Raw genomic sequence first — 12,448 nt, 5'->3', positions numbered from 1 at the left:
TAGTTCTCCACTTGTTTGATTGAAAACATGCAGAGAAACAAATAAGTTAATGCAATGCTGCCGTATGGACATTAATTTGCATTTATAAATTACTAGCAGTTAGTTGATTTGATAGTGGCTGAATTCGTACATGTAATTGGCACAGCCACAACACTGCAGAGTGCTGACACTGCAGAGGACTCCCTCGTCCTTCACAGAAAAGTCTTCTGCAGACCTGCCTGTGTTCCAAACAGCTCTTCTTTGTGAAAGAAGTGAATAAGTTGATGTTGAACATGCTTAGAACAGTGCGGAAGAAGTGCAGTAAACGTGCAAGAATTCTAATTAAGAAAACGGCTGCGCTTATGAATGTCAGCGAGCACACTGTGTACAAGTAGATGTCACAAGGGGGATCAAGAGATGGCACCAACATACTGCTCGATGCGCTGGCCGAGTCCTGCTTGTGACTCCTCCACTTCCACAGTCTCTGCAACCTACTTTCTGCTCTGTATCTATGAATATCGTGAAAATGCCAGTCCTTTCGTTGTTGAAGTGAATATTGAAAAAATTTTCTGCCGCTGCTATCATGACAGCTAATCTCGTTGTGCAGTTGCAGTCTTCGTAGATGCTGCTGCCGCCTATGCTCGTCGCTAGCAGATGATGGGGCACATAAACACACCTTTAAAATGTGTTCGCAAGAAGCCGGAAGCTTCCAAGCACAAAACTACTGAAGCTGGGTACAGGTAAAGCAAATATTAGAATAAAACAGTGCAAAAGACTGCGAGTAGTGCTCTGTGTGTCTGTTAGCCACTTGCCCAAGCTTCGCGCTGTTCCATTCAACAATGGCTGAACAAGGGAAGCCTCATCTCAGAGCCGAGCATTTCGACAGGTGTACCTCCATGGTGGTGTGGCAGGGCAACACTGACGATGCGCACTGAAGAAGACCTTCATCTGCCACCATGAACCAACTCTGTCCTAATGCAGAACTTGTCATGGCTCTACACTGGGGCTTCCTTTGTTTGCCTGCAGTCTTCCGCTGCCTTGTTTTTTCTATATTGATCTACATTGTCCTCATTGTGAAAGTTCCAATGCTTGTAGCTCACTTAATATTTAACGTGAGGTTGCACAAAGCAAAAGAACAAGGATGCTTGTTGTGGGCTGCCTGTTCAGCCTTCTGTATGCATTGGTGCCTCATTCTTTCATGCACTTATGTTGCAGCGGGTGGCGTGGGAAAGAGTGCCTTGACAATCCAGCTCATACAGAACCAGTGAGTCTTCCGTATTCTTTCCATTTATGTGTGCTATGGCATTGAGTGTGCATGTGAGAATCAACTGTCCTCACTGCATTAGAACAGGGAAAGCTCAAGTTTGTCTTGTGTGTAAACCTTTCCTGCAAGGTTGGTTGAAAGTACTTTGCATATCGTGTAAAGTGCGTGCAAGAAATGCAGGCACTGGCTCTCACCTAAATGGCACGTACACATTGAGAGTGAAACATGTGGGTAACAGTGCAAACAGGCGACCATAAGAAGGGAGACACAAGCGCTGGTGCTTGTACTGTTAGCCATGTGTTTCAAGATGAACCAATTTGCCCAAAAAGAAGTATCGACTTCGAGATTACATTAATTTTTTTCACTGTGGCAGCATGAATCTGAAATTATCGTAGAGAAAAACGACTTTCTTAAACAAAATTTGTCGCTACCTACCACTGTTCTGAGATGAGTGGCATCAGCATTCACTCTGGCAAAGCTGTTTTCGTTGAATTTAAAACATAATTTTTTCTTTCTTTTCCTGGAAGAACATATATATATGAAGAAAATGATATTGCTTTTTATGTCATTAGTTTTACATCATTCATGAACATGGTATCAGTCATATGCTACCAATAGTTTATGTTGTGATTCACAGGTGTTGAAGCATATTGACAATTTACTCAAATGTCTGCACTGGTTAATGCTAATTTTCATGCTTCTGGGAAATGTTTCTCCTTGATAAGATATCACAAGGTCATCACTGAAAAGTAAAAGCAGTAAACAGCAAATAAGATGGCCCACCACCAATTGCACCACCTTATTGCCACAAGTTCTTTGTATAAGTTTAACCCATAATTGCTACTTCTGACAATGGGAATAGTCTGGTAGAGTTTTTTAATGCGACTGTACAGGCATGCCCTAGCCATTTTGTTCCACTTAAACTGAAGAAAATAAATGTTGATGTGCTATAGATGACTACACATATCCATCATCTTTGTCACCTCCTTGCTAGACTAAGGCGACAAAGATGAACTAGCGACTCTCGTGCTATCACCCTGTTCTAGACTGTTAAGGAGGAGCTCCAAAGCCATCACTTTACCCAGCAAAATCGAACCTTAAAAAATGTTACGATCCAATTTCATCTGGAAGATAATCCGAGTCCTTCACAATGAGTGATGTATGCACTAATGATCCTTATGTCATTGCAGCTGCTTTCAACATGTATTTTCAGTCAGTCTTATTGTGGACAACTACAAGCTTCCACCTTTCAGTTCAGACTCATGGTTTGTAATACATAAAAATTTGCCGGGTGTCGTAAACATGATATTAAACTTCGAGTCAAAAGGGTTGTGGTTCAGTTAACATTCATAATTCTTTTCTCATGCGGTGTGGGCTCTGGCCCAGCAGGTTTCTTGTAGTGATGTTTCATAAATCGTTTCAAACGAGTTCCGTTCTTTTAGCACTAAATTCTGTTGCACAAGTCTGGGACCAAACATCACCTATCCAACTACAGACCAATTTCTTTAGCTTCTATTTGCAACATATTGTTAGAGCATGTAATCTAAAAACATATTGAGTTTCTTGAAGCTAGCAATATTTTATCCACTTATCAGCATGGATTTCGTAGTGGCCTCAACACCATTACACAATTATTTGAATTCGCTCACATCTGCTATTGTCCAGACAGAGGTCTTCAGTTTGACGCCATGCTTGTAGATTTTTCTAAGGCCTTCAATACAGTTGTACATTCCAAGCTTTTGCATGAACTAAATAGTATTTTAAGGAACTTTAACTTAGTGACCTGGATTTCTAGCTTTCTCTTGGATAGGTCGGAACACGTGTGCTTCAGTTCCTCTTCGCTAGAGTCCCACAGAGTTTTAAGTATTATGCCCATTCATTCTTCTTGTGTATAACAATGACCTGCCTGTCAACGCATCAGCTAAAAACCGTCTTTACGTTGATGACTGTGTTAATGTATCACACCATCAGCAGTCGTGAAGATTGTGATTTTCTAAGCAGAGCACTTGCCAACTTTTGTACTTGGCGTAATAATTAGCAGATAAATCTTAACTTCCATAAAACTGTCTTTATGTCCTTCTTGACACATACCACATAATTATGCTTCGCTTATTGCTTCAGTGGTCTTCTTTGGAAAAATATGTTGGAATTCTCCTCACGCGCAATTAATCGTAGTCCAAACAAATTGATGCAATGTGTACTAAAGCTCTAGCAAGCCTAAAGCGTTCGCTGCGCTCATCCCCTAAGGATTACTCAATCATAAAAATCTAGTGCGGCCCATCTTAGAATATGGCTGTGCAGTTTGGAGCCCATATTTGAAATCCGACATCTAAAATTCATGCAGAAACTCCTCTGGGAGTTGTCTATGTATGCGTAAGTATTGTGCCACTTGCTCATCTTCAATCACCTCAGTGTCATTATCAGTGTTGTGAAACTTGATTCAACCAACATAAGCCCTTACCAACTCTCAGCAGTCGTTATGAACTTTGTTGAACATGATCCTCCGACCCTTATCAACTCTTATCGGTCCTTATCAACCTGGATGTCCAGCGAAGCTGTTGCAAAACCACCACTACAATTTCTGAGGGGTATGGAATGCTTTGTTGATGATTGGGATGCTTGTCGTGAGCTTGTTCCTTATCGAAACATGTGCTGTTCTGTGTGTTGTATGAGTGATTTCAGTGAATGTATGCACTGTTCGCTTCACTTTTCTGATCACTGGTAGCATCTGCCTTATATGGGTGTGAGCCATTGCTTAACCCGCCATGGTTGCTTAGTGATTTTGGCGTTGCTGCTGCTAAGTATGTTGGTTGCGCTGCTGAGTATTTAAATTTCTCTAAACTATTTAAATTTCAAACCAGTTGCCCCCTCACATTCATGACTTGCCATTTAACGAGTTTGTTCCTGCAATTGACAGTTGCCAACCTACTTCTTAAGAGCACATTTTTTTTATAATTTGCATTATCTGTATTTCGTCTTCTGTTCAGTATCTTTTGTGGTTTTTGTATCCTACTCCTTCCAACACCACTGATAAATAATAGCAGGCATTTATTTTGAATATAGTTGCATATTGAAGATGATGTGATGATGTTAGTTCCTCACTGCAACAGTAAAGGTGCTGTCTGCTGCCAGTGAAACCTGGCGTTTCCTCTCGTGACAATATCGTCACATAAAAACCTTGTGACACACTTTTCTCAAGTTCCAATCTTGAGTTTTTCAGCTTTTAAGTAAAGCATGAAAGCTAGTTCTTTCTCTAATACAGGTCCCAAATGTCCAAGATAATATCATCATCATCAGCCTGGATAGGCCCACTGCAAGGCAAAGGCCTCTCCCATACCTCTCCAACTACCCTGGTCATCTACTATTTGTGGCCGTGTCGTCCCTGCAAACTTCTTAATTTCATCTGCCCACCTAACTTTCTGCCGCCCCCTGCTACGCTTCCCTTCCCTTAGAATCCAGTCTGTAACCCTTAATGACCATCGGTTATCTTCCCTCTTTATTACATGTCCTGCCCATGCCCATTTCTTTTTCTTGATTTCAACTAAGATGTCATTAACTCGTGTTTGCTCCCTCACCCAATCTGCTCTTTTCTTATCCCTTAAGGTTACACCTATCATTCTTCTTTCCATAGCTCTATCATTCTTCGTTCCATAGCTCGTTGCGTCGTCCTCAATTTGAGTAGAACCCTTTTCGTAAGCCTCCAGGTTTCTGCCCCGTAGGTGAGTACTGGTAACACACAGCTATTATATACTTTTCTCGTGAGGGATAATGGCAACTTGCTGTTTATGATCTGAGAATGCCTGCCAAACGCCCCCCAGCCCATTCTTATTCTGATTATTTTCGTCTCATGATCCGGATCCGTGGTCACTACCTGCCCTAAGTAGATGTATTCCCTTACGACTTCCAGTGCCTCGCTGCCTATTGTAAATTGCTGTTCTCTTCCGAGACTGTTAAGCATTACTTTAGTTTTCTGCAGATTAATTTTTAGACCCACTCTTCTGCTTTGCCTCTCCAGGTCAGTGAGCATGCATTGCAATTGGTCCCCTGAGTTACTAAGCAAGGCAATATCATCAGCGAATCGCGAGTTACTAAGGTATTCTCCATTAACTTTTATCCCCAATTCTTCTCAATCCAGGTCTCTGAATACCTCCTGTAAACACGCTGTGAATACCATTGGAGATATCGTATCTCCCTGCCTGACGCCTTTCTTTATTGGGATTTTGTTGCTTGCTTTGTGGAGGACTACGGTGGCTGTGGAGCCGCTATAGATATCTTTCAGTATTTTTACATACGGCTCGTCTACACCCTGATTCCGTAATGCCTCTATCACTGCTGAGGTTTCGACAGAATCAAACGCTTTCTCGTAATCAATGAAAGCTATATATAAGGGTTGGTTATATTCCGCACATTTCTCTATCACCTGATTGATAGTGTGAATATGATCTATTGTTGAGTAGCCTTTACGGAATGCTACCTGGTCCTTTGCTTGACAGAAGTCTAAGGTGTTCCTGATTCTATTTGCGATTACCTTAGTAAATAGTTTGTAGGCAACGGACAGTAAGCTGATCGGTCTATAATTTTTGTCTTTGGCGTCCCCTTTCTTATTGATTAGGATTATGTTAGCGTTCTTCCGAGATTCCAGTATGCTCGAGGTCATGAGGAATTGCGTATACAGGGTGGCCAGTTTCTCTAGAACAATCTGTCCACCATCCTTCAACAAATCTGCTGTTACCTGATCCTCCCCAGCTGCCTTCCCCCTTAGCATATCTCCCAAGGCTTTCTTTACTTCTTCCGGCGTTACCTTTGGGATTTCGAATTCCTCTAGACTATTTTCTCTTCCATTTTCCTCGTGGGTGCCACTGGTACTGTTTAAATCTCTATAGAACTCCTCAGCCACTTGAACTATCTCATCCATATTAGTAATGATATTGCTGGCTTTGTTACCAGCTATATTCTTATTAATCAGGAATCCGACTCCTAGTTCTCGTCTCTCCGCTAAGCCCCGGTAGCACAGGACGTGCCTGCTTTTTAGCACCATATATGCTTCTTTCTTCCTCCTAAATTCACTGAGCCCTATTACATCCCATTTACTGCCCTCTAATTCCTCCAGTAGCACTGCTAGACTCGCCTCACTAGATAACGCTCTAGCGTTAAACGTTTCCAGGTTCAGATTCCTATGGCGGCCTGTCTGGAACCAGGGATTCTTAGCACCCTCTGCTCCGTCGCAGTTCTGACCGCCGCCATGGTCAGTTGCTTCGCAGCTGCTGGGGACTGAGGGCCGGGGTTTGATTGTAGTATTCATATAGGAGGTTGTGGCCAAGTACTGCACCAGGGTGGCCAATGCTGCTTTGGTGAGGGAGTGCGTTACCGGTTCTGGTCACCGGGATCAGGCTGCACTCCAGGCCTTGTTTATGTACTTTTATCAACATGCAGATTTTCTTCTTCTTTTTTTTTTTAATCAGGTGGAAAATTGCATGGCACCGGTATTTGAACCACGATCACCTTGCACGCGAGGCAGATGCTCTACCTCTACGCCACCGCTGCGCCCTTAATATCATGCTGAGTGCAAGACAATATCATGCCTGAGTGCAAAATAAGAAAGGAGGCAGTTTGTCAAAATAATTCCCATCTGCCATAAATCTAAGGCTGTGTCTACTTTTCTGGCTCTAGAGTGTTTAGTGCTTGCAGCTGCGTGGTAAGATTGTTGGTGACAATATTGTTACGAAGAGGAAGTTCAACGCACAAATGTATGTATAATGATTTACATAGGAAAAAGTGGTAAACGTGCAGGCTGGTACAAAGATCAAAACTCCAGTAGACAGTCTACCACTTGCTCTTCATCTCCCTTTTATGCGTCCGGTCCTGCCCAAATGCACCGTAATAATATAAAAGTTGTAAATTAGTGGCAAAGCGGTGTGTGCCTCATTTTAATGCTCATGGCAGAGTAGAGAAGTGCCAGGCCTGAACCATTACAGCATTCTCTTTCTCAGCCTATAGGTAGTACTGGGCGCACGCAGGAACAGCTGTCCACGGGGCGGAGCCACAGTGGACAGCCCTTAACATAGCGATGGTCTGCCTTTTCATAAGTGATAGGGTCCTACTTGTCTAACAGGACATTTAGTACGTGTCATGGGGCATAATAATTGAGGATGAGAGTGGATGATGCCCTCCCAGCAGATCTTTTACTTTGTTGGTAAAAAAATTTGGACGTGATGTAATGGTAAATGCCGAGTCAAATGCACTAGTTGGAAAGCTTCTGCTCAAATCTACTACATTCTGTTAAAGCTGCTACATCCTTGCTGCAAATGAAACTGCTTCAAGACTGCTCGAGTGCCTGCCACACAATCTCGGAGGCTTCAGCAAAGAAGTGGTAGCGAACGTCAGGTGTGGCGGTCACCACCACCTTATTTATTTATTTATTTATTTATTTCACACACCCTCAGTCGCCAAGGCATTGTGCAGGAGAGTGGGGTACAAGCGTAAAATAACGATTACAACAAATTTATGTAATGCAAGCAACATGTGCAGTGGACATAATCATTAAGAAATCAAATAACAAGAATATTATGAAATTCGCATCATATAAACCAAGCGACATCTGAACTGGAAAAAGAAAAATGTGAAAGTATGGCACTACAGTGCTTGGGCAAATACAGTGTAAGTGGTCACGTGGTCACAGTTGAAAAAAAAAAGCGAACAAGGTTCGGCGGAAAAGTGCGCTGTCTTTAATTGACACGGTATCATCAGGAAGATGATTCCAGTTGTACAATAGTGTGGTTTGCTGGGCCACTTGGTGCATGGTCAATGTATAGGGTGTTCTGGCAGGTGCATACGTAAGCACAAGTAAAAGGAACGGACAGGACAACGCTGGACTTGCAACTGTAAGTCCAGCGAGTTGCAAGTTCAGCATTTTCTTGTCCGTTCCTTTTACTTGTGCTCGCCTCTTTACTTGCTGGAACCCCTTGTATGTTTGTTGTATGTGAAATAAATGAATATTAGAACCTGTTTGCGTGACGTGATGGTGATCAACTCGAGATGACAGATAGTAGGTGCTAGAGCGATGGCTTGCTTTACCTCTGTGGACGTGCAGTATTTTCTTTTTTGAGCATGCTCATTAACTCAGTGCAGCCATATGACGGTTGTAACTTGTTCGCGAGTGGTTGCGTATGCACATTATCTTCCTCGAGGATATTCCGAATGATGTGCACCAGCACTGCAGAACCATTTTTGACACACAGGAGTAGTGTCAGATGGATAACCATGCAGAATAATCATTGCTGACTGCTGCAGAATCTGCGACAAAACCAAAACGCTTTTGGCCATTCCCACCGTGGGAAATGTGACATTACGCTACATCTCTTTGAGGTCCCGGATCCTTGTTTTTAACTACGTTCACCACATTGCAAACTGTTGTTCGGAGCTCATTCAACACACGTCCTGCCTCTTGAGGGGCGAAGTGCAACTGACAGTGGTCCAGTGTAGACGGAGTACACCACAGTCAGTTGCACTGTATGTGTGCATATATATATATATATATATATATATATATATATATATATATATATATATATATATATATATATATATATATATATATATATATATATATATATATATATATATAGATATTATACACACATGTACACACACATTTGCATACATACAGATCTACCACGTGACCGGCTTTGCGCACTTCACACACATACTTTTGTTTTTACACTTTGACACTTCTTATGCTAACACATTAGGAAAAAAAAATATTTGAAGGTGCTTCAGATTTGGCTTGGCTGTGGTAATTAAGCTGTAAAGCTTGGCACTGAGCCAAGGCACCACATGGTCTGTTTGTCTGCAGGATTTTTAATGGATATAGCGAAGGAATACCGGGGAGTAGCAGTTGTGTGGCTTGCATGCATTGCAAAGAGCTACACTGTAGCGCAGGTCAGCAGTGGTTGCAGAAAGGGGCTGTGCATGTCTCCAGTTTTTCTGTTGCAGAAAGCACCGCTGCGTGGGGAAATTGTTAAAGGTAGACAGCTGTATGAGGAAAAAGCCTTTCAAGAATAGCAAGAGACTCTTACTGCAAGAGATAGATGAGATGCGAAAATTAACGATGGGTGGCAACACTGCCTTCCTGCACCAGCCAGCCGACAGTTTTTGACAGCATCCGCACAGGCCTAGTCAGTTTCCTTATTGATAAAGATGTACTGTGTTGCACTCTAAAAGAGCTAAATACTGAACTTTGCACATTTTAGTGTGTGGCGCTGGCCCAAATGCAATACTTTTGAAATCCACAACCTCAGACTTATGATCGGCACTCTGGTTTTGAGGCGAAATATTTAACTCCTCATATATAACTTTTTACCGTAAAATTAGTGCAAATAGTTTTCAGACTACTTTGTCAGTCTAAACTAATGGTCTTACTGGTGTCGCTTTAACATGCAAGCTTGTCTGAGTATCCATGACAATTTGACATCGACTGGGGTGCAGTGGGTAGAAATTCAATACCACTAGCCGTCTCACTGGCATTGTACCATGTACGAGCATGCAGGAGAGCACCTCATTGAGGCTCTTTCTTTATACTGATGGTATACCTAAGATGGCATTTTTTTCTTATTTTCAGCTTTGTGGACGAATACGACCCGACAATAGGTGAGCAGACGTGCATTCTGATTGCTACTGTGCCCAACTCGGGACTGACTGCATGATGACAATCACAGTTGTACTTAACTGGAACATGCCACGTCAGTGCCATTTTGCTTTCCCTGCGGAGAGTGCTAGAGATCCGGTTAGGGGTCCCTTGAGCATGCTATAGTGTTCCTTGCAAATCATTGGATGCTTGCTCCTAACAGCCCATGTGTGAAAGCACTGTGTTGATGTTTTCATTGTTTGGGCTATATCTGATGGCCACTGCCCTCTCGTGCTTTGTGAGATGTGTCTGTTGCTCACAACGCATGCTTCTTTCACATAGTGCGTGTAATAACTTTTTAATGCTACTGCTTTCATGTAGTGCTGCGTTGAGCATTGTCTGTTTTGAATTTTGGGTAATGGAGGCAGTTCCATCCTGTGAAAACTTCTCCACGTTCAGTAGGAGGCTTGGTATAGCAGAACATGTGCAAGAACAAAAGTATAGGTGGCTGTGAGTTCTTGCATTGTCCCAAAGAGGTGTCCTCTGGGCTCACTCTTACAGCTGCAAGACTGATGGCTTGACATCTGTCAGCAAAAGTGCATTGAAAGCAAGTCATTGCCCATTCCGCAGGAAAAGCACTGGAAAAGTAGGCGCATGGCCCCCATACCTGTTTTACAGCTGTGTCTTGTTTAGTACTCCCTTAAGTGTTAAGCAAAACTGTTCCGTAATGTACAGTCGGATGTCTTGCAACAAATGTATCTACAACAAAATTACCTATATAATGAAGGATCCCGCATGCCTTGGCCAAATCCCTATCTTCTGTATGTATTGTGAACACATCTACAGTGAAGACTGCTGTATAACAAATTTTCCTGTGCAGCAAATGAATTTTTGCTTCCCCAACAGCTGATTCATTGCTTTACAATGAATGCATGTTGTGGTGAAGCAGCAGCCCTTCACAGGTGCCACTAAAATACTTCGCTTATGGGGGAATGCTGGTCGAAACCATGAGACTGCACTGAAAGGTTGGAATCCCAGCTCCCCGATGCAAGAAAAAGCAATAAACAGTACCGCACTTTAACAAATGGCACTAGCACGCTGTGGACATAGATAAGGCCAGCTGCAGTCGTGCATTCGATCTGAAGTGTGCAGAAGAAAATTGCCGGTGTCTTTCGCTAAGTGTGATAACTGTTCTCTTTTGCTTAGTAGTCTGCGTAGCCTGCGTGTCTTGTGAGTGATAGGGCATGCGACCATTATAAAAAAGTGACCTGCGTAATGAAGGATTTTGGAGGTTCCAAGAGCTTCATTACAAAACATTTGGCTGTAGTACAGGGAAAGTGAGCCTGTGTAACAAGGCATCTGGCATCGACTTCCTTTGGTTTCTGGAAAAAAAGGAACTCAAGTTCGGCATGGCCCTTTAATTTGACAATTGTATTAGAATGTGTGAAAATATTGCATGCCTCAACTCCATGATGGACCTCAAGGCAGGCATAAATGAATTGTTACTCACGCTTCCAACTTGACATAATGTCCTAACAGGGTCTTCATTTCCTGCTTGCACCATTTGTCTCTTAGTTGCACTATTAGCATGTTGTTCACTGTCGGCTCTGCCTGCATTCATTCATCATCCATATGTTAAAGTGGGTCATGTAGTGTCTGCTCCCGGCGCGGGAGTTATCTCTATTCCAGATAAGAAGACTGGACTCCAGTAAAACTCAAAGGAACGTTTATTCCACACCGTGTCGAGCGCCGCACTTCCCGTGGCCCTCTCCCACTCAGCCCACTTGTCGCACCAGGATTCTTCTGTAATGCGCATAGGGGGCGCTGCTTGTGGGTTGGCTTTTCTTGACGATGCTACATCCCCCCTAGACTTTTATTCAGCCTGCACTTGGCCGACCATGAAATCTGAAAAAACCTTCGGCTGGGTATTGCGGGCTTGACGGTCCGGGTTTCGCCGTGCATTCAGTTGGGATGCTTTGTTGTTTCCAAGTGAAGGGGATCTAAACCCTGTGTTGTCACTGTGGGTTACACCTGTTGGAGTGATGCAGTCGTCCCAGTCTTCGAATGCTGGACTATGCTGCTGACCTACTTTGATACGTTTGAAGAACGACACATTTCTTAAAACCCTCCTGCCGTCTCGCTCGGCAGTTACAGCTGTCCCTTGAATTCTCGTCACCCTGTAGGGAACAGGCTCGTAGGCCGTCTCATGGGAGAGAGGCGAGTGTCGCTTAAGGAGTACCGCGTCTCCCATTTGAATTGTGTGTGGCACAGCGTGTTTTCTGTTGTCAGCGTAGTCCTTCATTTGTTGCTTCTTTTTTAGATCTGTTTCTGCCAGCTCCGCATGCATGCGCTTCTCTGGAACTTCAGGAAGCTTCATTTTGATCTTTCGTCCAAACAGCAGTTCAGCAGGCGTGAAACCTGTTGTTGAGTGAGGTGTCGCCCTGTAGTTTAGAAGGAATTCATTTAGCTCTGCTTGCCAGTCTCTCTGCTCAGCACCAGCACTCTTCACCAGCTTTTTAACGTTTCTCATGAATCTTTCGACCTCTCCATTGGCTTGAGGCCACAGAGGAGTCACGCGATGA

General features: G+C 43.2%; 1 protein-coding gene across 2 annotated transcripts in view; it reads left to right on the top strand.

Moving 5' to 3' along the window:
• The window catches only part of Ras85D (GTPase ras-like protein 1), a 137,861-nt gene that overhangs the window by 17,222 nt on the left and 108,191 nt on the right, over window positions 1-12,448 (top strand). For both annotated transcript variants that reach the window (XM_075673385.1, XM_075673384.1), the window contains exons 2-3: window positions 1,195-1,243; window positions 9,861-9,889. In XM_075673385.1, the coding sequence (XP_075529500.1) occupies window positions 1,195-1,243; window positions 9,861-9,889 (78 nt within the window). The remainder of the gene's footprint in view (window positions 1-1,194; window positions 1,244-9,860; window positions 9,890-12,448) is intronic.

Source organism: Dermacentor variabilis, chromosome 10 (genome assembly GCF_050947875.1).
Source record: "Dermacentor variabilis isolate Ectoservices chromosome 10, ASM5094787v1, whole genome shotgun sequence".
Classification (NCBI taxonomy): Eukaryota; Metazoa; Arthropoda; class Arachnida; order Ixodida; family Ixodidae; genus Dermacentor; species Dermacentor variabilis.
The sequence above is the reverse complement of the archived record's forward strand: the minus strand, read 5'-3'. Positions and strand labels throughout refer to the sequence as shown.